The sequence below is a fragment of the Rana temporaria genome, chromosome 11 (assembly GCF_905171775.1).
Source record: "Rana temporaria chromosome 11, aRanTem1.1, whole genome shotgun sequence".
Lineage (NCBI taxonomy): Eukaryota > Metazoa > Chordata > Amphibia > Anura > Ranidae > Rana > Rana temporaria.
The window spans coordinates 26,891,477-26,918,344 of NC_053499.1; the positions used below are offsets into that span (position 1 = coordinate 26,891,477).

General features: G+C 44.9%; 1 protein-coding gene across 1 annotated transcript in view; it reads left to right on the plus strand.

Annotated features, from left to right (window-relative positions):
• Positions 1–22,601, plus strand: part of LOC120916867 (ZP domain-containing protein-like) — a 28,245-nt gene extending 5,644 nt beyond the window's left edge. Inside the window, exons 2-5 of the mRNA XM_040327810.1 lie at positions 1,072–1,361; positions 9,062–9,158; positions 19,576–19,759; positions 22,369–22,601. Of these exons, the coding sequence (XP_040183744.1) occupies positions 1,072–1,361; positions 9,062–9,158; positions 19,576–19,759; positions 22,369–22,487 (690 nt within the window). The 3' untranslated portion in view covers positions 22,488–22,601. The remainder of the gene's footprint in view (positions 1–1,071; positions 1,362–9,061; positions 9,159–19,575; positions 19,760–22,368) is intronic.
• Positions 22,602–26,868: the final 4,267 nt, after the last annotated feature.

A 26,868-nucleotide genomic window follows, 5' to 3' on the forward strand; every position in this document is an offset into this window, starting at 1 on the left:
AGGACTCGGCTCTTCACGGCGCTATACGGTGCCTGCGCACAGACTAGGAGCTGACTGCGCAGGCGCCGTGAAGAGCCAAGTCCTATTTCGACTATTTTCGGGAAGCGTGACGCGCCATAGCCGGCCGTCAATCATGTTCCCCTCTTCATACGAACGCCTACTCCCCGTGGGGAGTCTGAAACTTAACTAAGGGATTAAACTGAGTACGGCGCAAAAACATAAAATAAAGGCATACTGTAGCTCGCGCTAGTATGCTGGATGGCATGGTAGAAAAAAAATATATTTTTTTTAGGGTGAACCCCCGCTTTAACAACTGATTATTCCCTTTTTTCTTTTACATTTCAGCTGTCAGTGGGGGGAGACCCACTGAGAGCTCAAAGAACCGAGCTTGAAAGTATCGGTTTCAGGTATCAGTGCATTTGCAGGAGTACCAATACTCCTACAAATGCTTAGTATTGGCACCAATACCGATATTGGTATCGGTGCAACCCTATCAATAAACATACACAAGGATTTTAATGGAGTGCGGCTTCCTTTCTCTTGTTACTTGAAAGTGGACTGTTTGTGTCAGTGTTTGTCAAATACCATATATACTCGAGTATGAGTTCAGTTTTTCAGCACTTTTTTTTTTTTGTGCTGAAAATGCCCCCCTCGGCTTATACTCGAATCACCTTTTTGCGCCTGATCTCCCGGACTTTGGGGACCCGGTACTGGCCGGCCATTCCCCTGGACCCCAAACTTTGCACACTTGTAGAGGAAGAGTGGGGCTACATGTGTGCCAAGTTAGTTGTCCGGGGGATTTTTCAAATCCGGGCACCCCTTCCATAGACTCCCATGTTAAACGTCAGTCTAGGCATGGGCACAGTGAGGCATGGGCACAGTGAGGCATGGGCACAGTGAGGCATGCAGATGGACACCCTAGGCTTATACTCGAGTCAATACGTTTTCCCATTTTTTTTGTGGTAAAATTAGGTGCCTCGGCTTATATTCGGGTCGGCTTATACTCGAGTATATACGGTAACTTTTCTTTGTACGTTAGTATAGCAGTATTTTGTTTTTGTTCTTTTGTAGGAAAAACAGGAAAAGCAAGATGCAGAAAATGTACTTCACACCCAAAGCAAGACTTACCAGTACACCAAGATAGGCTTTGGTGTCTTCACATTCATGTTCCAGTTCTTCACAGATAATCTGTTTGCGAACCCGAGACACAACCTTTCTGCAGTCCAACGGGGGGAACAACTTTACATGGAAATTCACGTCTCGTCACCTGTTCCTGACATTATGTTATTTGTGGAGTCCTGCAAGGCTACAGCACATGACGATCCTTCTGATCCTGTCTTTTATTCCATCATCCAGGATGGGTATGTTTGTGCTATATGTTATACACACCAGAATTGTAATTAGATCTGTTTTGAAATACCATTCGGGTCTTCTAAGGCCAGACTAGTCAAACTATGAACATTCTAAATAGTATCTACTACCTATTTTGTTTCATTTCTTTTGAAGTATTCATTATATTCAAACAGAAATTTTCAACTGTTGCTTACAGTTATTGCTGTAGGTAAACTGTGGACACAGCTGTCTAAAAGTGTCTACAGTTGTCTATGCAATCTTGTCATTCACAAATGATTTAAAAAAAAAAAAAAAATCGCTTATCCCACTTGATTTAGTTGTTACTTAAAAAAAAAAAAGCCTGTACAAGCCTAAGAAGCAAGATAGTGGAGTAAGAAAAACTGGGTGCTAGCCACGGCTTTAGACTAATTTCGACTAATTGTGACAGGTTTTCACTATACACTTTGGGTAGGCACTGCTGTGTCACACATATCACAGAGCCTGCCTTCGGAACTACAGAGGTGCTGAGAGGAGGAGAATCGAGAGGCGGAGTAAGTACAGGAAAAACTGCTTTTAGGTAGTAAGGTACCATAGGACATGTAGTCCTTAGAAAGAAAACGGCAGAGGAGAAGCTATAAGGAAGTCCAAGAAGTTATGGAAACATAGAGGATAGTCACAATGAACCGCACACTTGGTATATCAAAAAGTCTATTGAACTGGATTAATGGAGTCTCATATGACTAGGATATAGCTATAGCACAAATATTCCAATAAGTCTATCCACCAGGGCAAGCTAATTCATGGAGCAGAAGCTGGCTCTAATGAAAAGAGAAACAAAAAGAACAGGAGAAGTGCCTCTGAAAAAACAACCTCACAAAATAGGTCACTCACCTTGTAGAAAAAAAGAAGCAGGCTCATCAATATAAAGACATATAGGTAGATTCAGTAAGAGGTAGGCCGACTTATCAGTAGATAAGCCGACCTAACTCAGAATCTACGCCGACTTATGTTTAAGCGTATGCTCAAACAGAGATACGCTTAAACATATCTAAGATACGACGACTTGCGCCATCCTATCTTAGATTGCAATATTTTGGATGGCTGCTAGGTGGCGCTTCCATTGCGGTCGGCGTAGAATATGTAAATGAGGAGATACGCCGATTCACGAACGTACGCCCGGCCGACGCAGTACTTTTACGCCGTTTGCGTAAGAGATAGGCCACGTAAAGTTAGAGCTAGGCCCTATTGGAATAGTAATGTCAAGTATGGCCGCCGTTCCCGTGTCGAAATTCAAATTTTTTACGTTGTTTGTGTAAGTCGTCCGTGAATCAGGATTTACGTCCACGTCAAAATCAATAGGCCCGTGCGGCGTACTTAGCCGCAATGCATACTGGGAAATGTAGGCGCCCGGCGCATGCGCAGTAAGAAAAAACGTAAAAAACGTGAGGTCAAGCCTCATTAACATAAAACACGCCCCCTCAAACACATTTGAATTAGGCGCCCTTACGCCCGCCCGCTTTAGGCTACGCCGCCGTAAGATAGCAGGCAAGTACATTGTGAATCATGTACTTTCCTAGCTGACTTACGGCGGCGTAGCCTAAACACGCTAAGCTACGCCGCCGCAAGTTTGCACCATCGTACCTGAATCTAGCTATTACAGTATAGGGTCTTTATATGGATGGGCCTGCTTATTTATTTTTTTCACTGTTAGAGACCTTTTTCCTGTGCCTTTTACAAAGAGGTGACCTGCAGACAAAACTCACATCATGAAATAAGGTTTTGTATCCCTGCTGCTATCAATCTGCTCAGGGAGAGAGCCGCTGCACATCACAGGTTGAAGATTGGGCTCAGGTAAGTATAAGGGGGGCTGTGGGGGATCCTGTGGCACAGAAGGTTTTTTTACTACTTTATTCTGGTAACAGGACAGGGGAAAAGGACTGGTAGATAAACGCATCAGCACTGAAAGTTTGGTGCTGTCTGTAGTGTCTGGTATACTAATTTGTTAAACAGTAAGGCAGCTCATAGAAAATTGCCTGATTCCCCCATTAACACAGTCCATGTTGATGATGGAATCCCTCCCGCAGTGCTATTGTATTCTGCCAGCAGGGGGGCACAGTGAGTCTTCCTAGCTAGCAGAATATAATGATTACTACTAGTGGCTATAGCTGCTGGCAGCAATCACATGCAGAAAAAAATCCAACAGGTTGCTTGTACCTAAGTAGATTGTTGCATTGGCTTGGGTAAAATCAGCCTGCCCATACTCCCTACTGAACCGGCCCAATTTTGATCCATGTATGGCCAGCCTAAACAAAGCTGATGTCTGTGGCTGGAATTCTACTTTAAACAAATCCAAAAAATGAAAAATTAAAAAAAAATATTAATTTAACCACTTCAGCCCCCGAGCACTTTTTGCGATTCGGCATTACGTCGCTTTAACTGACAATTGCGCAGTTAAATTGCTCCCAAACTAAATTTACATCCTTTTTTTTCCCCCACAAATAGTTTTCTTTTGGTGGTATTTGATCACCTCTGCGGTTTTTATTTTTTGCGCTATAAACAAAAATAGAACGACAATTTTGAAAAAAAAATCTATATTTTTTTACTTTTTGCTATAATAAATATCCCCAAAAAATCAAAAAAAAAAAAAAATTCCCTCAGTTTAGGCCGATACATATTCTACATATTTTTGGTAAAAAAAATCACAATAAGCATATATTGATTGGTTTGCGCAAAAGTTATAGGGGATAGTTTTATTGCTTTTTTTATTTTTTTTTACTAGTAATGGCGGCGATCTGCGTAGTGTGTTTTTTTTTTTTTTATTGTGACCGTGACATTGCGACGGACATATCAGACATTTTTGACACGTGTTTGGCACCATTCACGTTTATACAGCGATTGGTGCTATAAAACTACACTGATTACTGTATAAATGTGACTGGCAGGGAAGGGGTTAACACTAGGAGGTGCTGAAGGGGTTAAATATGTTCCCTGGGAGTGATTCTAACTGTAGAGGGGAGGGGACTCACAAGTTGAGGAGAACGATCTGTGTTCCTCTGTACTGGGAACACAACATCGGTCTCCTCACCTCTGACAGGACGTGGATCTGTGTGTTTACACACACAGATCCACAGTCCTCCCGTGATTGCGGGCAATCGCGGGTGCCTGGCGGACATCGCGGCCGCCGGGGCACGCGCATCGTGTCCCGCGCGCCCCCTAGACAGCCGGGAAGCCCAGGACGTCATATGACGTCCACCCAGGATGGGAGATCCCATCTGTGCACGTCATATGACTATGGGCGGGTAGGGAAGTGGTTAAAGAGATTTTATATTGTAGCAACAAGACCATCTTGGAAATAAAAAGCCTTTCGAATAGCCAGTCACGCTTCCGATAACACCTTGTATATATCAGAAAAGTGTATAAGTCACATAAGATGATGCTCTTGAACCCACTAAGTTACAGATGGATACGTTATCAACATTCATGGAGATGATCATGATCCTTATGCCAAATAAATCAAGAATACTCTTCAGGAATACACTGTACAGCGGCTATCAGATGAAAACTTTCAAATGTGGACAAGCACATGAATTTGCAAAATTTCTCAATATCTACTTGAAAAGTAAGGATGGGTTCGGTCGTGTTCGCAGCTCCACATACTGAGCACGCCAGGAAGCTCACACTGCACAACGCTAATCACAGACAGTGAAACATTTCCTGATCTATGCAGCTGCGGATCGTTGAATGTCTCCCTGCCTGTGATTAGTGCTGTGCAGTGTCATCTTCCTGGCGGCTCGGGCATGTGGAGCTGCAAACACACCCGAGCCCATCATTATTAAAAAGTTTGTCATAATAGCATGTTGATAGTCTCATATGAGCATTGTGGAAATTATTCCTTGCCCCTAATGTTCAATGACAACAATAATCTATCAAAAGGCTTGGAGAACATAGGGGTTGATTTACTTAAACTGGATAGTGCAAAATCTGGTGCTGCTCTGCATGGTAACCAATCAGCTTCAAACTTTGGCTTGTTCAGATAAGCTTTGACAATACAACCTGGAAGCTGATTGGTTTCTATGCAGACCAGATTTTGCACTCTCCAGTTTTAGTAAATCAATCCCAGTGTTTCTTTATATTGATCAGGGAACAGGTATGTCAGTTCTGTTCCCAAAACTGCAATGTAGGGGCAAATGTTCCACAGACATAGCCATATAGAGTTGATCCTCAGAGCGCTTGCACTTGAGTACCCGTATTTGCCGGTGTATAAGGCGACCGGGCGTATAAGACGACCCCCTAATTTTTCATTTTTTTAAAGATTTTTTTGCCTGTACTCACCGTATAAGACGACCCCCCTTCTGACACTTCATATTTTTTCTTCCTGGAGCCATATTCTTCTTCATTCTTGCTGCAGCCAATCACGGCGAGCGATGTATTCTATTAATGAATAGAAAGCCTGCTTGGATTGGCAAAGGCTGTAACATCAGCCCATGCCTCTCTGACTCTCAAAGCCAACCGTAGCCTGCTCAGATTGGCAGAGGTTGTTACTCCAATCCGAGCAGGCTCTGTATTCATTTGAATATATCGCTCACCGGGATTGGCTAAGCGGTATATACTGTATGTAGCCAAAGCTACATACAGTATTACCACACATCCAGCAGGCATCTGAGCAGCTGACCCGGCGTATAAGACGACCCCTGCTTTTTGGCCAGTTTTTTTAAGCGTAAAAGGTAGTCCTATACGCCAGCAAATACAGTATTAATAAAATCTGACATAAAGCATAACAAATTATAATAAACCATATTTCTATGGAAGGAGTAGGTGACAAAAACCTTTAAAGTGTAAAGTTACAAGTGATATCACTAGAATAAATCCAGGAGTACAAGTTCACATATAACTATTAAAGTATATGTAAACTATAACCTTGTAAAACAACCCATTCAGTTTTAAAATAGAAGTGAAAAGCAAAAAGTGAAAGGCAAAACATTTGTGTATAGATATGAATTGTTTTTTTATAAATATCTTTCTTTCCCCTGTTTTAGAAGTGATCCCATATCCCCTAAGCTCTTATGCAGCTGAGAACAGAGCTAGGGCAGGAGAAACGGTAGCGCACTGATCTTCCCGGTAAAAGGCCATGGGGGAAAAGGGGGGGTGTGTGTGTCAGGATATGCCTGATCATTGGAGGAGAGCAAGCCGAGTACCAGCATAGCTAGAGAACTAACCACACTTTGCTCTCATGCCTAGTATTTAACCGTTTTTCATAGGAAAGCAGAGGGACTGGCAAGAACACCCGAGATTTCACACAAAGGAAGCAATACAAAAAGAACATATTTTTTTCATACAAGTACGTGGTACAGCAGGCACATATCAGGCATATGAAATGTTGGATTTACGTACTCTAAAGCCCTGTACACACAATCGGATATCTGATGGAATCTAATCCGATGGATTTTTTCGTCGGATATCCGATGAAGCTGACTTTCATCGGTCTTGCCTACACACCATCAGTCAAAAATCCGACCGTGTCCAAACACGGTGACGTAAAACAATACGACGTGCTGAGAAAAATGAAGTTCAATGCTTCCGAGCATGCAAGAAATATATCAGAAATTATCCGAAGATAAAACTGATCCAAGCGCTCTGTGGATATAGTGTAATATATTGAATATATGAAGTGGTGGTTTTTGCAGAATAGCAGCTATTATAAAAGTAATGAAATTAATAAAAAAGGTGTCTCTGGGTGGAAACACTAACAGCGCTAAGGTAAATGATTATAATAAATCTAAAATTACCCCTCTGCTAAGATGATTATTAATCACACTAAAGTGAGAGCAAGTGTCAATCTATATCAATCATAAACCATGAGTGAAAAATGCACATAACCTCACTAAAATGATAATGAATAAAATTGGGAAAGAATCAATGATGAAAAGTCCATTCACAAAAAAAACTCATTAGCATAAAAAGTCTCTTAAATCATTGTAATTCCTGTGCGATAATAAACTCCTGAAGCATCCAAACAGAGATCTTCACGTACAGGTCTCCCTTAGGAGTTCTACTCACCACTCCTTAATCCTGCTGGGATCCTTCAAATGAAATGCCTTAGATATTTCCTGGATTACCCTAAAGATCTCTTTCCTCCTGTTATCAGCGTCTCTCAGTGAAGTGGATGGATAATCAAGGGCAAGGTTTTATGGAAAATAAGCATAAGAAAGGAATATAGTGTGATATTGCTTTTTTTATTAAACACAGCCCCACACAAAATGTAATGCTTACAATGTTAGAGATAAAAACAGGCACATCAGATGTAATGACTTTAGCTCACGTAGCTATGTTGCTTGTCAGCTCAGCTCCAGCTGACAAGTTGCTCGTTCAGTACAACTGCTGTCTGTGTGAGTTAGACTCGTCGTGTAGCCACGCCCTGACGCGTTTCGTGATTGGCTCACGTCTTCAGAGGGCGTCAACTTGATTCTGAGCATGCGTGGATTTTTGACCGATGGACTTCCACACAGACGATCATTTTTTCCTATCGATTTTTTATCCATAGGAAAAATTTTAACATTGAAAACAAACCGATGGGGCCCACACACGATCGGTTTGTCCTATGAAAACGGTCCATCGGTCCGTTTTCATCAGACAAACCGATCGTGTGTACAGGGCTTAAGTCCACAAGCTACCAGGCGCAGTCCTCCTGAGATGTATATCAACCACTTTACAATGGGTCACAATTTCACCACTGGTATCCTGGTTGGGTTGCTTTATGTAATGCTGAGGATCAATTGAAAAAAAAAACAAAAAAACAGACATACAAAGCTTCCTTGGCAAGTTAAATATTTGAGAGCTCCAATAGTACTGTAGATACTCCAAGCACTTCTGTGCCAGATCAGTGGTAATGTAGACTGCAATCACTGATGATCTCTGCATGTAACATGAAAAGTAATTTACCCCTTTGAAAAAAATGGTACATGATTCTCTCCAGTTGCATAGCCATATGTGTCAAAAAGAGTACATCAGCCAGTCCAGTAATGAGGTGTCAACACTGGACACAGGGGCTTCCAACTGACCAAGAAAAAGGGGGGAAGACCCACTCCACCCAGGAATGTCTAGGCAATCGTCTCATACATCAGCTGTAATAATGGTCAAATGGGTCTTCCCCATGAGATGCCAAAGGGAGAGGAGCCTGGCCAATGAAATGAATGAATACTCAAGTGCTAAATATGCCTAGCGCTTAGTCACGTTTAGAGGCATTTAGGTGTGTTTGGCATTATTTCTGCCAAAACACTCCTCTCCTGAACGTGCAAGTGATGTTTTTTTCCCTGTCTCTAAATGCTTTTGCCTCCTATGTGTTCATGGACATTTAGTGCCGGTTCACACAGGGGCAGCACGACTTGTCGCACGACTCGGCAAGGCGATCTGCACACGACCTTTAGAGTATTGAAGTCAATGGAAGTCGCCCTGTAGTTGTCCCAAAGTCGTACAGGAACCTTTTTCTAAGTCAGAGCGACTTGAGTCGCTCCTATTAGAACGGTTCCATAGTACAGAACGGAGCGTGACTTGTCAGGCGGCTAAGTCGCCTGACAGGTTGCCCCTGTGTGAATCAGCACTTGGGCTAATATGTAGGTAACGCCTATTAAAGAGGCATTGTTGATTTGCAGTATTCATTAGGCCTATAGTGTGGTTAGCTTTCATAATAGGATTGTAAAATGTTTCAGTTACATTGTTTTTATGGTTGCAGGTGTATTAAAGATCAAACTTTGGTAGCTTACCCAGGACCAGCGAATGTATTTAGATTCTCAGTTGAAGCACCTACAATTTTTGGAAGCTATAAGCAAGTAAGTACATTTAGGATTCTGAGATACTTATCTGTAAAAACAGCACAATTTAGTCCCATTAATGGTATTTATAATGTGAATCTGTGGTGTGATTGCAAATACATTTTTTAGACCTAATGCCGCGTACAAATGGTCGTTTTTCGGCATGAAAAAAAATGAAATTTTTCATCATTAAAAAAACAACGTTTTTCCAACTTCATCATTAAAAACGATGTTGCCCACACACCATCGTTTTAAAAAAAATTATGAACAAAGCGCGGTAACATACAACACGTACGACGGCACTCTGAAGGGGAAGTTCTATTTGCCTTTGGGCTGCTTTTAACTGATTCCTTGTTAGTAAAAGACGATTCACGCTTTTTTGTCTGTTACAGCGTGATGAATGTGCTTACTCCATTATGAATGGTAGTTTTACCAGAACGAGCGCTCCCGTTTCATAACTCGCTTCTGGGCATGCGCAGGTTTAAAACGTAGTTTTAGCCCACACACGATCATTTTTTACAACCCGAAAAACTACATTTTAAAAAACGACATAAAAAAATGCAGCATGTTCAAATTTTTTTTTGTCGTTTTTCGGAAGCCGAAAAATGATGTGAAGCCCACACACGATCATTTTAAATTACGTTTTCAAAAATGTCGTTGTTTTTCAGCATGAAAAAAAACGACATTTTTGAAAACGTCATTTAAAATGATCGTGTGTGGGTGGCATAAGTTCTCCATGTGCACCAAATGTTTAAGGAATGTGGTACGTTTCCTTTTAAGACTCATTCACACAGGTGTACAGGTCCTGGAAAGGGGCCATCTTCATCCATGCAGGATGCACAGGTGTTCTGTGCAGACCCATGCAGTCAACCTGTTGAAATCAATGTCAGGCTGTCGGCTGCACAAACCTGCATACATCTCCACATGCATCCCAAAATGAAGACTGCGTGTGTGGAGAACCGTAAAGGTCCATACAGCCGGCATGTAATTGATTTCAACAGGTTTGTTTGCACGGGCCAACAGAAAATGTCAAAAGTCGGGTATAGGTGCTGATGGTTGCAACATGGGAAAATGAGTTCCATGTTTTTATTTATTTAATTTTGTTTTTTTAATGTAGCATGATTGTAAAAGATACTACAGAAAATTAAATATAACTCTGCACAGCCTTCTGGGTTGCTGACTATAGTACAGATAGCAATAGAGGGGAGGAGAGAGCTGGGAGGGGGTGCCGGCTGTGCTCTCTTCCTACTGTTTGCTTACAAGAGTTAAGAAAGAACACAGTCAGACTGTAAAGGCAGATTTTTGTCCTTGTGCTGTGTGCCGCAAAGGTGCCCTCTCAGCAAACGCTCTGCTTTAGGCATCCAAACCCCTGGAAATTTTCTGAAGACACACTCATCATTTACTATCTTTTTTATGCAGCGCTACAGGTGATACTCGAAAAATTAGAATATCGTGCAAAAATTAATTTGTTTTACTAATGCAACTTAAAAGGTGAAACTAATATATGAGATAGACTCATTACATGCAAAGCAAGATAGTTCAAGCCGTGATTTGTCATAATTGAGATGATTATGGCTTACAGCTCATGAAAACACCAAATCCACAATCTCCGAAAATTTCAATATTACATGCAATCAATAAAACAAGGATTGTACATAGAACAATATCGGACCTCTGAAAATTATAAGCATGCATATGTACTCAGTACTTGATTTTGGCCCCTTTTGCAGCAATTACTGCCTCAATGTGGCATGGCATGGAAGTGATCAGCCTGTGGCACTGTTGAGGTGTTATGGAAGACCAAGATGCTTCAATATTGGCCTTCAGCTCTTCTGCATTGCTCAGTCTCATGTCTCTCATCTTTCTCTTGGCAATGCCCCATAGATTCTCTATGGGGTTCAAGTCAGGCGAGTTTGCTGGCCAATCAAGCACAGTAATCCCACGGTCATTGAACTAGGTTTTGGTGCTTTAGGCAGTGTGGGCAGGTGCCAAGTCCTGCTGGAAAATGAAGTTGGCATCCCCATAGAGCTCGTCTGCGGAAGAATGAAGTGCTCCAAAATCTCCTGGTAGACGGCTGCGGTGACCCCAGACTTAATGAAGCACAGTGGACCAACACCAGCAGATGGCGTGGCTCCCCAAATCAACACAGACTGAGGAAACTTCACACTGGACTTCAAGCATCTTGCAGTGTGTGCCTCTCCTTTCTTCCTCCATACTCTGGGTCCTCCATATTCTGGGTCCTCCATATTCTGGGTCCTCCATATTTGCTCTCATCAGAAAAGAGGACTTTGGACCACTGAGCAACAGACCAGGTCTGTTTTTCTTTAGCCCAGGTAAGACACTTCTGACGTTGTTTGTTGTTCAGGAGTGACTTGACAAGAGCAATACGACATTTGAAGCCCATGTCCAGGATCCATCTGTGTGTGGTGGCTCTTGATGCACTGACTCCAGCCTCAGTCCACTCCTTGTAAAAGTAACCAACTTTTCAAAGACCTTTTCCTGACAATCCTCTCCAGGCTGCGGTCATCCCTGCTGCTTGTGCACCTTTTTCTTCCACACTTTCCCCTTCCACATAACTTTCTATTAATGTGCTTTGATACAGCACTTTGGGAATCTCCAACTTATTTTGCAATTACCTTTTGAGGCCTTTTCTTCTTCTTTTTTTCCAAACATAAGTTTTATTGAACAACACCAAGGGGAGAAGTCCCATCACTACAATAAGTATATTAACATTATACAGGTTACAGACACTTCATGCAATACATTCTCATAGCGGGGTCCTTGCACGTCAGTACATTGCAAAATATAAGCATTTCGATTAGTGTACAACCCCGGAACCAAGAGTTTCCATCTTAGTGTAAGTATCTAAAGGCACAGGACCTCTCCACTTCCTTTTCACTTTTTCTTATGAAATCACACAACAAGTAAAGTATAGTTAGGATAATGATAGAGACTAACAGAAAATAGGCAGGATAGCTATCACACAAAAGAGGGGGGGGGGGGCAATCCAGGGAGTGGGTGTCGGAGCGGGGAACAACTCCCGCTCCAGCGCCATGCAATAGTCCACAGCCGAGTTACTGTCGTAGAAGGGCTATCCCTTCATCAGAAAAAATAAATACATTCCAAATGTTCCAGGTCGCTGAGTACTTCTCACGATTATGTTGCGCAGTGAGGACTAAGTCCTCCATCTTTTTTATTTTTTTTTCCATAAAAGTTTTTATTTATGCAAGACATGACATGAGTAACAGGACAAGGTTATTATCACAGAACAGAAAAGCATGGCGACCGCATATCACAAAACACTACAGGAAAGCATTTAACAACATGTTCATACCGTACATGAGGCGTATGAGGTCAAATAGAGTGTAGGAGGGCGGAGGATCTTAAATTTCTACTTTCTCCCCCCCCCACGCCTGCCCCCCGCAAAGTGCAAAGAGGGAAGGCGGTGCAAGGCCTCACTTTCGGGCAGTATTCAAAGTGTGTCGTAACATGCAATCAACAGGGGCCAATGCCTACGTGAAAAGGAAGGAAAGGACAAGGAAGAGGGGGGGGAAGAAGGAGAGAAAGATGGAAAGAGATGAAAAGAGCAAAAGCAGAAGCATAGTGAGGGAAGAAACAAGATGAGGGGGAGTGGATCCATGCCCGCCCACCCTCCCACCCCCTAGCACACCGACGGGGGGGCCTTCCGCTGCCTCAAACGACTCAGGACACATATTGACGGTAGCGGTCAGTAGTAAAAGTCCTCCATCTTTTTTATTTCCTCTACCTTTCTCAGCCAGCATGCAATGGTCGGGGGGGCCTGCTGTTTCCAGAATAGGGGTATACATGCCTTAGCGGCATTTAGTAAATGTCGCACTAGCGATTTTTTTTTGTACAATTTGGTGGGGATTGTAGAGAGGTGAAGCAGGAAGAACGCTGCATCATGTGGGATTTCGTATTCCGTGAAGGTCTGTGTTATGCGGTGCACCTCCTCCCAAAAGTCCCTTAGGCTTGGACAGGACCAGAAGATATGTAGTAGCGAGCCTTCCTCTCTCTCGAAACGCCAACAACGGTCCGAGGTAGTTGGGAAACATTTGTGCAGCTTGGCAGGCGTGAAATACCATCTGGACAGGATTTTATAATTTGTCTCCTGTATTTTGGTGCATATAGATGATTTAAGTGCACAACTGATCATGTGTTGTTGTTGTTGTGGCGCTGAGAATTTACGGTCTAGGTCTCTCACCCACCCATCAAAAAAGGGTAGTTGAGGCTGTGTGGGTGGTGTGTTAAGCAGGGAGTACATTTTAGACAGCGTCTGCGACACTGGTTCCGTTTCTGAACAGAGCTCCTCAAAAGTTGTCAACTGTCGTGTGAAACCCTGGGGGTCAGGGATGGAATGCAAAAAGTGGTGTAGCTGCACTGCTTTCCAAAAGGGAAGCCGGTAACTACCTGTCTCGACTGTCAGTTCTGAGATTTTTGGCCATCCCCTCGCCGTCACAAATTTGGATGCATGCTCGAAGCCTGTGTTTCTCAGAGTGACATATTCCGTAGGTTGTAGGCCCGATGTAAATTTGGGGTTACCTAAGATCGGGTAGAGCGGGGAGGAATTTGACGTGAGGGATGACTGCATGGCCACTTCGTTGCCATGACGAAGAGTGGCCCCTATCGTCGGGTGGGATTTCAGTCCTGGTTGGAGAGCGCTGTAGCACCAAAGTGCACTCCCCAAGGGTACAATCGTTTGTGACTATTCTAGATGCACCCACAACTTGGTTGTCCTGTTACATCGCCAATCCAAAATCCGGCCCAAATGGGTGGCTTGATAGTATTGTCTGATGTCAGGGAGTGCGAGACTCCCGTTCTGTTTGGGAAGTGAGAGCAAGTTGCGTCGCAAACGGGGTTTCTTGTTTGCCCAAATGAAGCGAGTAAAAAGTGCATGTACCTGTCTAAAGTATGAGTGTGGGATATGTATAGGTAAGGCCTGAAAGAGGTAGAGGAATTTGGGCAGGATACACATCTTTATCAGATTACCTCTGCCACGAGTGCAGGCCCTTGCTCCAACTCTCCAGCAGGGAGCGAGCTTTCGCTAAAATCGGTGGAAAGTTTAAATCAAACGTGCGTGAGGTGTATTTTGACATGTACGTTCCCAGATACTTTAGGGCTGAGTCTGTCCATTTAAAGCGGAGGCTAGATTGCATAAACCGCAGGACGTGGGAGGGCATAGCCACTCCCATGGCCTCTGACTTTGAGAAGTTTATTTTCAGGTTCGACAGGGCTCCATGTATACCAAATTCCTTGAGGAGGTTTGGCAATAAGATCTTGGGATTTGTCAGTGAAAAGAATAGATCGTCCGCGTATGCTGAAATCTTGCACTGGGAGTCCCCTAAGGATAATCCCTGTATGTCCGGGTTCAGTCTTATTTTGCATAGAAATGGTTCTAGGGACAAGGCAAAGAGGTGGAGTGAAAGAGGGCATCCCTGTCTTGTTCCGTTTCCAATAGAGAACGGAGAAGAAAGTAGACCATTCGCCTTCACCTGAGCTGTTGGGTTAGAGCAGGGGTGGGCAATTATTTTTTCGATGGGGCCACATGAGAAACTAAAAATATTTTGGAGGGCCGGGCCAAAAGGCTAAACTCAATACTGCATAAAATCAATTGTATTTCTTTATAAAAAGCAGTAAATATCATTGTTGGAAAACTGGTACGAGTACTTGTTATAGACATGGCACAGGAGGGGGACAGAGGCTGGGGACATGGCACAGGAGGGGGACAGAGGCTGGGGACATGGCACAGGAGGGGGACAGAGGCTGGGGACATGACACAGGAGGGGGACAGAGAATGGGGACATGACACAGGAGGGGGACAGAGGCTGGGGACATGACACAGGAGGGGGACAGAGGCTGGGGACATGACACAGGAGGGGGACAGAGGCTGGGGACATGACACAGGAGGGGGACAGAGGCTGGGGACATGGCACAGGAGGGGGACAGAGGCTGGGGACATGGCACAGGAGGGGAACAGAGGCTGGGGACATGGCACAGGAGGGGGACAGAGGCTGGGGACATGGCACAGGAGGGGGACAGAGGCTGGGGACATGACACAGGAGGGGGACAGAGGCTGGGGACATGACACAGGAGGGGGACAGAGGCTGGGGACATGGCACAGGAGGGGGACAGAGGCTGGGGACATGGCACAGGAGGGGGACAGTGGCTGGGGACATGACACAGGAGGGGGACAGAGGCTGGGGACATGACACAGGAGGGGGACAGAGGCTGGGGACATGACACAAGAGGGGGACAGAGGCTGGGGACATGACACAGGAGGGGGACAGAGGCTGGGGACATGGCACAGGAGGGGGACAGAGGCTGGGGACATGACACAGGAGGGGGACAGAGGCTGGGGACATGGCACAGGAGGGGGACAGAGGCTGGGGACATGACACAGGAGGGGGACAGAGGCTGGGCACATGACACAAGAGGGGGACAGAGGCTGGGGACATGACACAAGAGGGGGACAGAGGCTGGGGACATGACACAAGAGGGGGACAGAGGCTGGGGACATGACACAAGAGGGGGACAGAGGCTGGGGACATGACACAGGAGGGGGACAGAGGCTGGGGACATGACACAGGAGGGGGACAGACGCTGGGGACATGACACAGGAGGGGGACAGACGCTGGGGACATGACACAGGAGGGGGACAGACGCTGGGGACATGACACAGGAGGGGGACAGACGCTGGGGACATGACACAGGAGGGGGACAGACGCTGGGGACATGACACAGGAGGGGGACAGAGGCTGGGGACATGACACAGGAGGGGGACAGAGGCTGGGGACATGACACAGGAGGGGGACAGACGCTGGGGACATGACACAGGAGGGGGACAGACGCTGGGGACATGACACAGGAGGGGGACAGAGGCTGGGGGCAGGCAGCCACTGTTTAATCAATAACAATTGATTAAACAGTGTCTGCATGTGATGGCACAGTGGCTGCGTGTGATGGCACAGTGGTTGCGTTTGATGGGCACAGTGGCGACAATTGATGGCACAGTGGCTGCGTGTGATGGGCACAGTGGCAACAATTGATGGCACAGTGACTGCGTGTGTTGGCACAGTGGCTGCGTGTGTTGGCACAGTGGCTGCATGTGATGGCACAGTGGCTGCGTTTGATGGGCACAGTGGCTGCGTGTGATTGGCACAGTGGCTGCGTGTGATTGGCACAGTTGCTGCGTGTGATGGGCACAGTGGCTGCGTGTGATGGGCACAGTGGCTGCGTGTGATGGGCACAGTGGCTGCGTGTGATTGGCACAGTGGCTGCGTGTGATTGGCACAGTGGCTGCGTGTGATTGGCACAGTGGCTGCATGTGATTGGCACAGTGGCTGTGTTTGGGAACAGTGGCAACAATTGATTGCACAGTGGCTGCGTGTGATTGGCACAGTGGCTGTGTTTGATGGGAACAGTGGCTGCGTGTGATTGGCACAGTGGCTGCGTGTGATTGGCACAGTGGCTGCGTGTGATTGGCACAGTGGCTGCATGTGATTGGCACAGTGGCTGCGTGTGATGGGCAGAGTGGCTGCGTTTGATGGGCAGAGTGGCTGCGTGTTATTGGCACAGTGGCTGCGTTTGATGGGCACAGTGGCTGCATGTGATTGGCACAGTGGCTGCGTGTGATTGGCACAGTGGCTGTGTTTGGGAACAGTGGCTGCGTGTGATTGGCACAGTGGCTGCGTGTGATTGGCACAGTGGCTGTGTTTGGGAACAGTGGCTGCGTGTGATTGGCACAGTGGCGACAATTTATGGTGGCACAGTGGCTGCGTGTGTTGGCACAAGTGGCTGCATGTGTTGGCACATGTGGCTGCATGTGTTGGCACAAGTGGCTGCGTGTGTTGGCACAAGTGGCTGCGTGTGACCCCTCCCGGCCCTGCCTACTGTTATCACCGCGGCGGGGAACATTAGACAGCGTTCGTTTGAACAGCTGTTTTCCCCGCTGCGCATAGACACTCCCCCTTGGACGGATCTGTCCAATCGCGAGCAAGGGGGAGTGTCTATGTGACTCCCCCTTGCTCGCGATTGGACAGATCCGTCCAAGGGGGAGTGTCTATGCGCGGCGGGGAAAACAGCTGTTCAAACGAACGCTGTCTAATGTTCCCCGCCGCGGTGATTAACGCGGCAGCGGCGGCGGTTTCAGCGGCGGGGGTGGGCCGGATTAAAAGGTCCGCCGGGCCGTATACGGCCCGCGGGCCGTAGTTTGCCCAGGTCTGGGTTAGAGTATATCTTTTTGATCCAGGTAATCATCTTCTCCCCTAGACCTATGTGGTGGAGTACTGAAAACATGTATGCCCAATTCACCCTATCAAAGTTCTTCTCGGCGTCTGTACTTAGGAACACACAAGGTGTTCTCCTCGTGGACGCAACGTGGAGAAGGTTCAGCACTTTAATAGTGTTGTCCCTAGCTTCTCTTGTGGGGATGAAGCCTGGCTTTTTCTCCTTTATGGAGGGTGTCGATGGTTTTCTGCACAACTGTCAGGTCAGCAGTCTTTCCCATGATTGTGATTCCTACTGAACCAGACGGATAGACCATTTAAAGGCTCAGAAACCCTTTGCAGGTATTATGGTTTAATTAGCTGATTAGAGTGGGACACTTTGAGCCTAAAATATTGCACCTTTTCACAATATTCACATTTTCTGAGATTGTGGATTTGGGGTTTTTATGAGCTGTAAGCCAAAATCACGGCTTGAACTATCTTGCTTTGCATGTAATGAGTGAGAAACTTATATAGCGCAACACATGCAAACTGAATTGCCTATATGAGTCTATACCGTGTTTTCCCGAAAATAAGACCGGGTCTTATATTAATTTTGGCTACAAAAATCACACTAGGGCTTATTTTCAGGGGATGTCTTATTTATTTACGCTATGTACAATAATCTACATTTATTCAAATACAGTCATGTCATCATGACGATCTTAGAGTGGTTGTAACCCCAACAAAAAAAATATATCCTGATCCTTTAAAGCATGATAGCCAGCACAGTGACCCGCCGTAGCTCTTCTTCTCCACTCTGAGCACTGCAGAGGAAGGGACCGCTGACGTTGGAGAGGAGAAAATCTACAGCCGGTCACGTAAGCGCCCAGCGGCACTGTAAGTAAGGTATTTTCCAAAACAAAGTTAGAAAAAGGAGACACACTGCACATTATATAATCTTTTTACAAAACGTATTACATGTTTTTACAACGACTTTAACTAGGGTTTATTTTCGGGGTAGGGCTTATATTGCAGCCATCCCCAAAAATAACGCTAGGTCTTATTTTCGGGGAAGGGCTTATTTTCGGAGAAACAGGGTATTATATATTAGTTTCACCTTTTAGGTTGCATTAATGAAATAAATGAACTTTTGCACGATATTCGAATTTTTCGAGTCCCTGTATACTTAGATGATAAGTGCCAAATGTGGCACCGGGGGGGGGGGGGGGGGGGGGGGGGGGCAATAAGCAGAAGTTTTACTTTTGGGTGGAACTCCGCTTTAAAATCCTTTTGTGACCAGAGGTCATTGGTGCGTGAGTACTGGATCAAATTTGTCAGTTTATGTTGGTTACCTTCACAATAACTAATTTGATCACTGATTTGCCTACCTACAATTTTTTATTCAAATTTAACTTAGAGCACTTTTATTACTGTAAAAAATGCTTCTCCTATTTATTTTTCTTGACTGACAAATAGACAAAAATTGGGGGGAATATCTACATTAAAAACTCTTTTAAAAACAATAAAATGTATTATAAAATTGATACATTTTATATTATGAAATGTAATTTATAACATATATATATATATGTGTGTACAGAGAAATAAACACACTGACAGCTGCAGCCTGCAAGGTTTGTTTGCTAATAAATCACATGTGAACTCTGTCATAGGTTCGTCATGGTTCCTGATCGCTAGTAGAGACTAAGGCCGCATACACGCGATCAGTCCATCCGATGAGAACGGTCCGAAGGACCGTTGTCATCGTTTAACCGATGAACCTGACTGATGGTCCGTCGCGCCTGCACACCAACGGTTAAAAAACCGATGGTGTCAGAACGCGGTGACGTAAAACACGACATGCTGAAAAAAACGAAGTTTAATGCTTCCAAGCATGCGTCGACTTGATTCTGAGCATGCGCGGGTTTTTAACCGATGCTTTTGCATACTAACGATCGGTTTTGACCTATCGGTTAGGCATCCATCGGTTCAATTTTAAAGCAAATTCTTATTTTTTTGACCGAAGGTGAAATAACCTATGGGGCCAACACACGATCGGTTTGGACTGATGAAAACGGTCCTTCAGACCGTTGTCCTCTGACGATCCTATCGTGTGTACGCGGCCTAAGAGCTGACCAAGATGTCGATGTACTGTATCATACCATATATCATATTATGTTACATCATAATGAATATTTTTGAACTTTCAGGTGTTCATTAGCTCCTCGGTTATCCTGTGTAAGAAAGGGGATCCAAGGACTCGTTGTGCTGAAGGCTGTACCGTAAACTCTTCCAGAAACCACAGACTTAGGAGTTCTCTGATGAATGAGACTCAGCCACACATCATCTCTCAGCGTCCTTTTCAAATGAAGGACGTGACTGTTGACATCTCGGGTAAGAACAAGCCTAGCATGACAAAATAAAACAAATCTGATGTATAGTTAGAATGGGTTGTAAATACTGGAGGGAAGAAAAAGCAGAGGAAACAAAAAGGTCAGCTTCTATGATGTAAAAGAAAGTTCCTGCATTCTTCTTTGTGTAAAATGTGCTGTCCATTATTAGCATGACGAAGTGAAGGACACAGTGGGCATAGGTAAATAATTGTTCAGGGTGCCATTTCAGAAAGCCAGGAGGAGGTGCAGACTGTGCTCTCTCCTTTCTGTCTGTATACCAGAGTTAAGACAAAAAACAATCAGATCAAACTGTCCAGGGTTGGATTACCTGCCCCATATCTCCTCCCCACAATGCTCTTGTCCCGGAAGCAGAAATTATGGGTAGAAAGTGGAATCAAATCCTGCACAATCTTGATCTGAGAGTTCTGTGTACAGACAGGAAGGGGAGGTGGGAGAAGAGCACAGCCCACATTTGTGTTAGAAGCCGGGATTTTGAGGGAAGAGGAATTTTTTCTAAGAGGGGTGATGTTGGGGGGTTTGCTAGGAATACAATAGTCTCAATAGGGAAAACAATACTGCCTGAAAACTCATGATGTAGGTATATGGTTGTGGTATAGGTCGACCAGGTAGAAAGATTCAAATCCCCTATTCATTCCCATTGGCCCAGCTGCTTTAAAAGAACAGTATGGCCGCACCTTTTTTTGAGTATTTTTCTCTTTTGAAACACAAGTTTACTTTTGTTCGCCTGTGACCCAGAGTTGGCTGGTTGCGGGCTATTGCTTGCTATCATCTGACAGAGCAGAGCCATGGGAAAACATATGGAACATACCCTTAATACTCTAAATAAATAAGAAACAACAGACAACTTGTTGGATGATAAAGGCCGCGAGTGTTTATTATTGGTTTCAAAGGTAAATAGATAAATAAATAAATAATTTAAATATTTATATAAATAAATATCCTTAAAATAAGCCTTAAAGCTAACCTAACCACTACGGCCCAGGCTGCCAATAAAAAATTACCCAGCTTATGTAAAGACCATAGTACCAGCTGATACACATATTTAATATTATAACACATACTCATGTAACATAAATAAAAGCTAGTCCCCCTTCGATAAACAAAGGTGACCCTACCACATAACAAACACTGCGACAAAGTTATATGAGAGAAAAAAGGGGGGGGGGAAAGAACACCACAGCTCCTAAGTCTTCTGAGGCGAATGAGCCTGAGCTGGACGGAACCCTGTTTAAATAGCCCAGAACCAGGATGGTTCTGGCCAGTTCAAACCGGATTTTCCCGGGCTTTCTACCCCAGCTGCAGAGGTCATCTGTCGGGCAATGAGCCCGCCAAAATCCCCTTGCAGTAAGAGGTCAACTGCAGGGCAAAAGAGCCCGCCAATTCTCCTGAGGGAAAACTGTTCCCTCAGGGAAATTGGACCCATAAGGATCCATCGTTTTCCCATGAGGAAAAGGGGGGCAAAGGCTGCCTTCCCCCTTTTCCTATCATTCCAAGTACCTGAAGGATCCTGAAAATATTGTTGGGTCCACCAGGCTGAGAGTCGGAGCCAGCTACACCCACATATACAGTGGGTAAAATACCGTATTTATATGAGTATAAGCCGACCCAAATATAAGCCGAGGCACCTAATTTTATCACAAAAAACTAGGAAAATGTATTGACTCGAGTATAAGCCTAGGGTGTCCATCTGCATGCCTCACTGTGCCTCACTTTTCCTTACTGTGTCCATGTGCATGCCTCACTGTGTCCATGACTAGACTGACGTTTAAAATGGGAGTCTATGGAAGGGGTGCCCGGCTTCGAAAAAATCAGTGCTCCCCAGCCGTAGGTCCCCCAGACCAGTGTTTTTCAACTCCAGTCCTCGGGGCACACCAACAGGTCATGTTTTCAGGATTTCCCTCAGATGAAACGGCTGTGGTAATTACTAAGGCAGTGAAACTGATCAAATCACTGATGCAAAATAATGGAAAGCCTGAAAACATGACCTGTTGGTGTGCCTTGAGGACTGGAGTTGGGAACCACTGCCCCAGACAACAAACTTTGCACACTTGTAGAGGAAGAGTGGGGTTACAAGTGTGCCAAGTTTGGTACCGGGTCCTCAAGGTCCAGTAGATCAGGCGCAAAAAGTTGACTCGAGTATAAGCGGAGGGGGGCATTTTCAGCACAAAAAAATGTGCTGAAAAACTTGGCTTATACTCGAATATATACGGTAAGTAGGGGCAGGATTGCTTTGTACTTACTGATAGATTTCAGCTGGTGTCTTGGCTTTCAATGCCTTTTTTGCACCTCACTTTCTTCATGTGTTCGATACCTTTTCTCTGTGTCATTCCATTTTATTAAAAATAATTTAATTTCCAAACGTATTTGTTTTTATTACTTTGTATGTATGGATTGCATGGGTTGTTAGTTACTGACATGTGGCAAAAATTTCATGTCAATAGCACCTAGAAAAATGGTGATGTGTTTATTATTTCTTTTACCAGCTGTATATATTTTCTTTTTGCTGATGTCATAATTGTCAAACTAGATGCTAATGCTGTTAACATTGTCAGTGTATCTCCTGATATCTATTGTTCATTGTTTCTGCAGCCAATGCAACAGAAGACGCGTCTGGAAGCAAGACCACAGTGATTGTCATTTCTGCTTCAGTAACCGGAGGGGTGGGCGGCGTTGTGGGACTCATAATAATATTAAAATGCTGCTGCTAGTGAATTGAACTGCTCAGATTAATGTGTTATGATATGCGGCTATTCTAAGGTATCTAAAAGTTTGTCACTAAAATCAAAGTTGAATGAAAGTGTTCCTAGTAAACGTTTTCTGTACTTCTGCACTTGTGCTGATTGCCACTGAAAAGAAGCTAAAAAAATTGCTGCTTGCAGAAATCAACACTTCCAGAAGTGTTGATTTCCTTGTCCCCCTATGTACGCTGTGTGGCTCTTCCTGCTGACAAGATAAAGGGCCAGATTCACAAAGAGATACGACGGTGTATCTACAGATACACCATCGTATCTCTGACTTACACTGGTCCTATCTATGCGCCTGATTCATAGAATCAGATACGCATAGATAGGCCTAAGATCTGACAGGTGTAACTGTGTTACACTGTCGGATCTTTTTTTCGATTTAAAAATGGCGCCAGGGGCGTTCCCGCTGATTTACGATAAATAATATGTAAATCAGCGAGATGCGCAAATTCACGAACGTACGCGGACCCGACGCGGTCTTCTTACGACGTTTCCGTAGCGGCGTACCCGTCGTATACTTACCCCTGCTTTCATCAGGCGCAGCCAATGTTAAGTATAGCCGACGTTCCCGCGTCAAATTTAAATTTTTTAACGTCGTTTGCGTAAGTCGTTCTAGAATACGGATGGACGTCGTTTACGTAAGCGTCGAAACCACTGACGTCAGTGGGAGCAATGCACGCCGGGAAATTCCCTCGGACGGCGCATGCATATTTAAATCGGCGCGGGAACGCGCCTGATTTAAATAGTACACTCCCCTAGCCGCGGAATTTGAATTCCGCCGGGGGATTTAGGATCCGCCGCCGCATGTTTGGAGGTAAGTGGTTTGTGAATTAGCCACTTGCCTCCTAAACTTGCGGGAGCGGATCTTAATTCGCGTAGATCGAGCGGATCTATAGATCCGCTGCGCTACGTGAATCTGGCCCAAAAAGTATAAAAAAGGGCTTTTTTTGCTCGGCGGCAGGGATCGAGGCAGCATGGAGGCGTCTAGCACTCTAAGGGAGTACAAAGTCATCAGATGCAGTCTGCCTACTGACAAAGCACCTGTTCATCTCTTTACCGTATGCAAATTTTCGCACCCAGCCATGTTGTTGCAAAGTCTCGTTTTTGGTATTTTGTCTCAACTGAAAAAGATGAAGAAGGCATCTGGAGAGATTGTGTATTGCGGACAAGTTTTTGAGAAATCTCCACTGAAAGTGAAGAACTTTGGCATCTGGCTACGCTATGAGTGGTGGAACACACAATATGTACAGAGAGTATAGAGACTTGACTACAGCTGAAGCTGTGACACAGTGCTACCGCGACATGGGTGCACGCCATGGTGCTCATGCTATTCAGATCATGAAGGTTGAGATTAGGGTTGTCCCGATACCACTTTTTTAAGACCGAGTACAAGTACCGATACTTTTTTCAAGTACTCGCCGATACCGATTACCAATACTTTTTTTAAATGTCATGTGACAGTTTCTCAAAGCACAATATAGATTAGATGGCACTGATCTGCAGCACTGATAGATGGCTGGCAGGTGGCACTGACGGCTGGGAGGCACTGGCAGGTGACATTTATGGGCACTGATGGGCAGGCACTAAAATGCCATTAGGGAAGGCTGCCTGCAACGCTGGTACTCCTTGCACTCGGCCGCATAAAAGCAGCAGCGGCCATCTTGTTACACCCAGCCCAAACTATATGGGCTGGGTGTAACAAGATGTCCGCTGCTGGCATACTGTGGCCGAGTGCAGGGTGTACCAAGATGGGCGTCTCTGACGTCAACACGGAGCATCACTTCCAAGACCATATGTGATGGCTCCGGTCGCCCTGAACGCTGCACTCCCTGCCAGCTTGAAGCTCCACTCGCAGGTATCAGCTAAGGCATCGGGAGCATTTGTGAGAGTACAAGTACTCGCATAAATGCTCGGTATCGGTCCCGATACCAATACTAGTATCGGTACAACCCTAGTTGAGATGATTCCTGCCATCAAGGAGTTCCATGACTCAAAGATCAAGTTCCCTCTGCCACACAGGGTTTTGCGTCGCCAGCACAAGCCTTGCTTTACCACCAAGAGACCAAACGCCTTCTTTTAAGCAAGTCAAAAACTCGCTCCTTCTCTGGTCAAATAAAATTTGTGAAAAAAAAAGTATAAAAAAGGGGAAGAATTATTAAAGGGTCACTAAAGGATTTTTTTTTTTAGCTAAATAGCTTCCTTTACCTTACTGCAGTCCTGGTTTCATGTCCTCATTGTTCGTTTTTGCTTTGATGTTGCTGTAATTCCTCTCTGTTCTGGACCCTTCCTGGTTGTCTGTTTCCTGATCACCACAGTACTGGGAGATTTCTCACGGTGGTGACTAATCAAAGAGGTGTGATTACTGTGTGTCAGCACCAATCCAGTTTCGTTTTACAAAGCATCACTTCCCTCTATTGGCTGTTTGTCTCTGTACATCAGAGAACCAGGAAACAACAGCAAAAACAAAACTAAACTGCAGGTACATTATATGATTGGTTTTTATCTATTTTTAATCATTTTTAAAGGGAATCAGTTAACTATTATGTCCCAGATTCTCAGAGGACTTACGACGGTGCAGCGCCATGTACGCCGTCGTAAGTCCTAATCCGAGCCGTCGTATCTATGCGACTGATTCTTAGAATCAGTTACGCATAGATATCCATTAGATCCGACAGGCGTAAGTCTCTTACGCCGTCGGATCTTAACTGCAATTTTTTTTTGCCCGCTAGGTGGCGCTTCCGTCGATTTCCCCGTCGAGTATGCAAATTAGCTAGATACGCGAATTCCCGAACGTAAGCGCGGCCGACGCAGTAAAGTTACAACGTTTACGTTAGGCTTTTCCCGGCGTAAAGTTGCCAATGGGTCTATGAGGCGCAGCCAATGTTAAGTATGGCCGTCGTTCCCGCGTCGAAAATAAAAAAATTTACGTTGTTTGCGTAAGTCGTCCGTGAATGGGGCTGGACGTCATTTACGTTCACGTCGAAACCAATGACGTCCTTGCGACGTCATTTGGAGCAATGCACACTGGGATATTTTAGGGACGGCGCATGCGCAGTTCGTTCGGCGCGGGGACGAGCTTCATTTAAATGAAACATGCCCCCTACCTGCCGAATTTGAATTCCGCCGGGTGATTTACGCTATGCCGCCGCAACTTTACAGGCAAGTGCTTTGTGAATAAAGCACTTGCCTGAAAAGCTTGCGGCGGCGTAACGTAAATGCCCGCCCAAATTTACGCCCAGCTACGAGAATCTGGGCCTGAGTGTTTACTGGTGCCACACCTCCCCACACGTGGGCTACTTTTTTGCTTCCATATTTCTGGCACACAAGTTTTGGTACCTTTACCTTGAAAAGTGGTCTAAATCCCCCCCCCCCCCCCCTGTACCCTGTCTATATACATTTGCAGATTGTATTTTGTGTATGGTGTGAACTTTGTCTGTATATGTAACATCCTAGAAAAAGATTGACCATATAGTAGTATGATGTGATCTGTTGTTTTCATAGCCCTGACGAAGGGTGTGCAAAAACATGTTGGCTTTGTTTTTACCTACTGATCCTCAATAAAGCTTTTAGAAAATAAAAAAACAAGTATTGATTCCATTGATGTAAACCCCCTAAATATTGTAAACACAGTTTACCCCCCCCCCCCCCCTATACTGTATGAATGAACAAATAATGCCCCTCCATATATGCCACCAGCTGCCATTGGGGACATAATTAGACCGCACGCTTAAATAGTCCAAACGCACACTGACCTCTTTCTCTTTACCCTCAAACCCTAGACACATTCAGGGACATATATATAAGGGGAGGAGACATCCCAAAATATTTGAGGGGTAAAAAGAAGGGAGCTACCCATTGGCTGAGAAGCTAGCAGGGGACGGTGCCGCTGCCTCCTCATCAAATGGTTACACAAAGTGAGCTGTCCAAATTTTCATCCCGCAGGCTTCCTGTCTAAAGCCCTGTACACACGATCGGATATCTGATGAAATCTAATTCGATGGATTTTTTCGTCGGATATCCGATGAAGCTGACTTTCATCAGTCTTGCCTACACACCATCAGTCAAAAATCCGACCGTGTCCAAACGCGGTGACGTAAAACACTACGACGTGCCGAAAAAAATGATGTTCAATGCTTCCGAGCATGCATCAACTTGATTCTGAGCATGCGTGGATTTTTTGACCACACAGACGATCGTTTTTTTCTATCGTTTTTTTTATTCATTGGAAAATTTTAAAACATGTTCTATTTTTTTTCACTGATGGAAAACAAACCGATGGGGCCCACGCACGATCCGTTTGTCCGATGAAAACGGTCCATCGGTCCGTTTTCATCAGACAAACCGA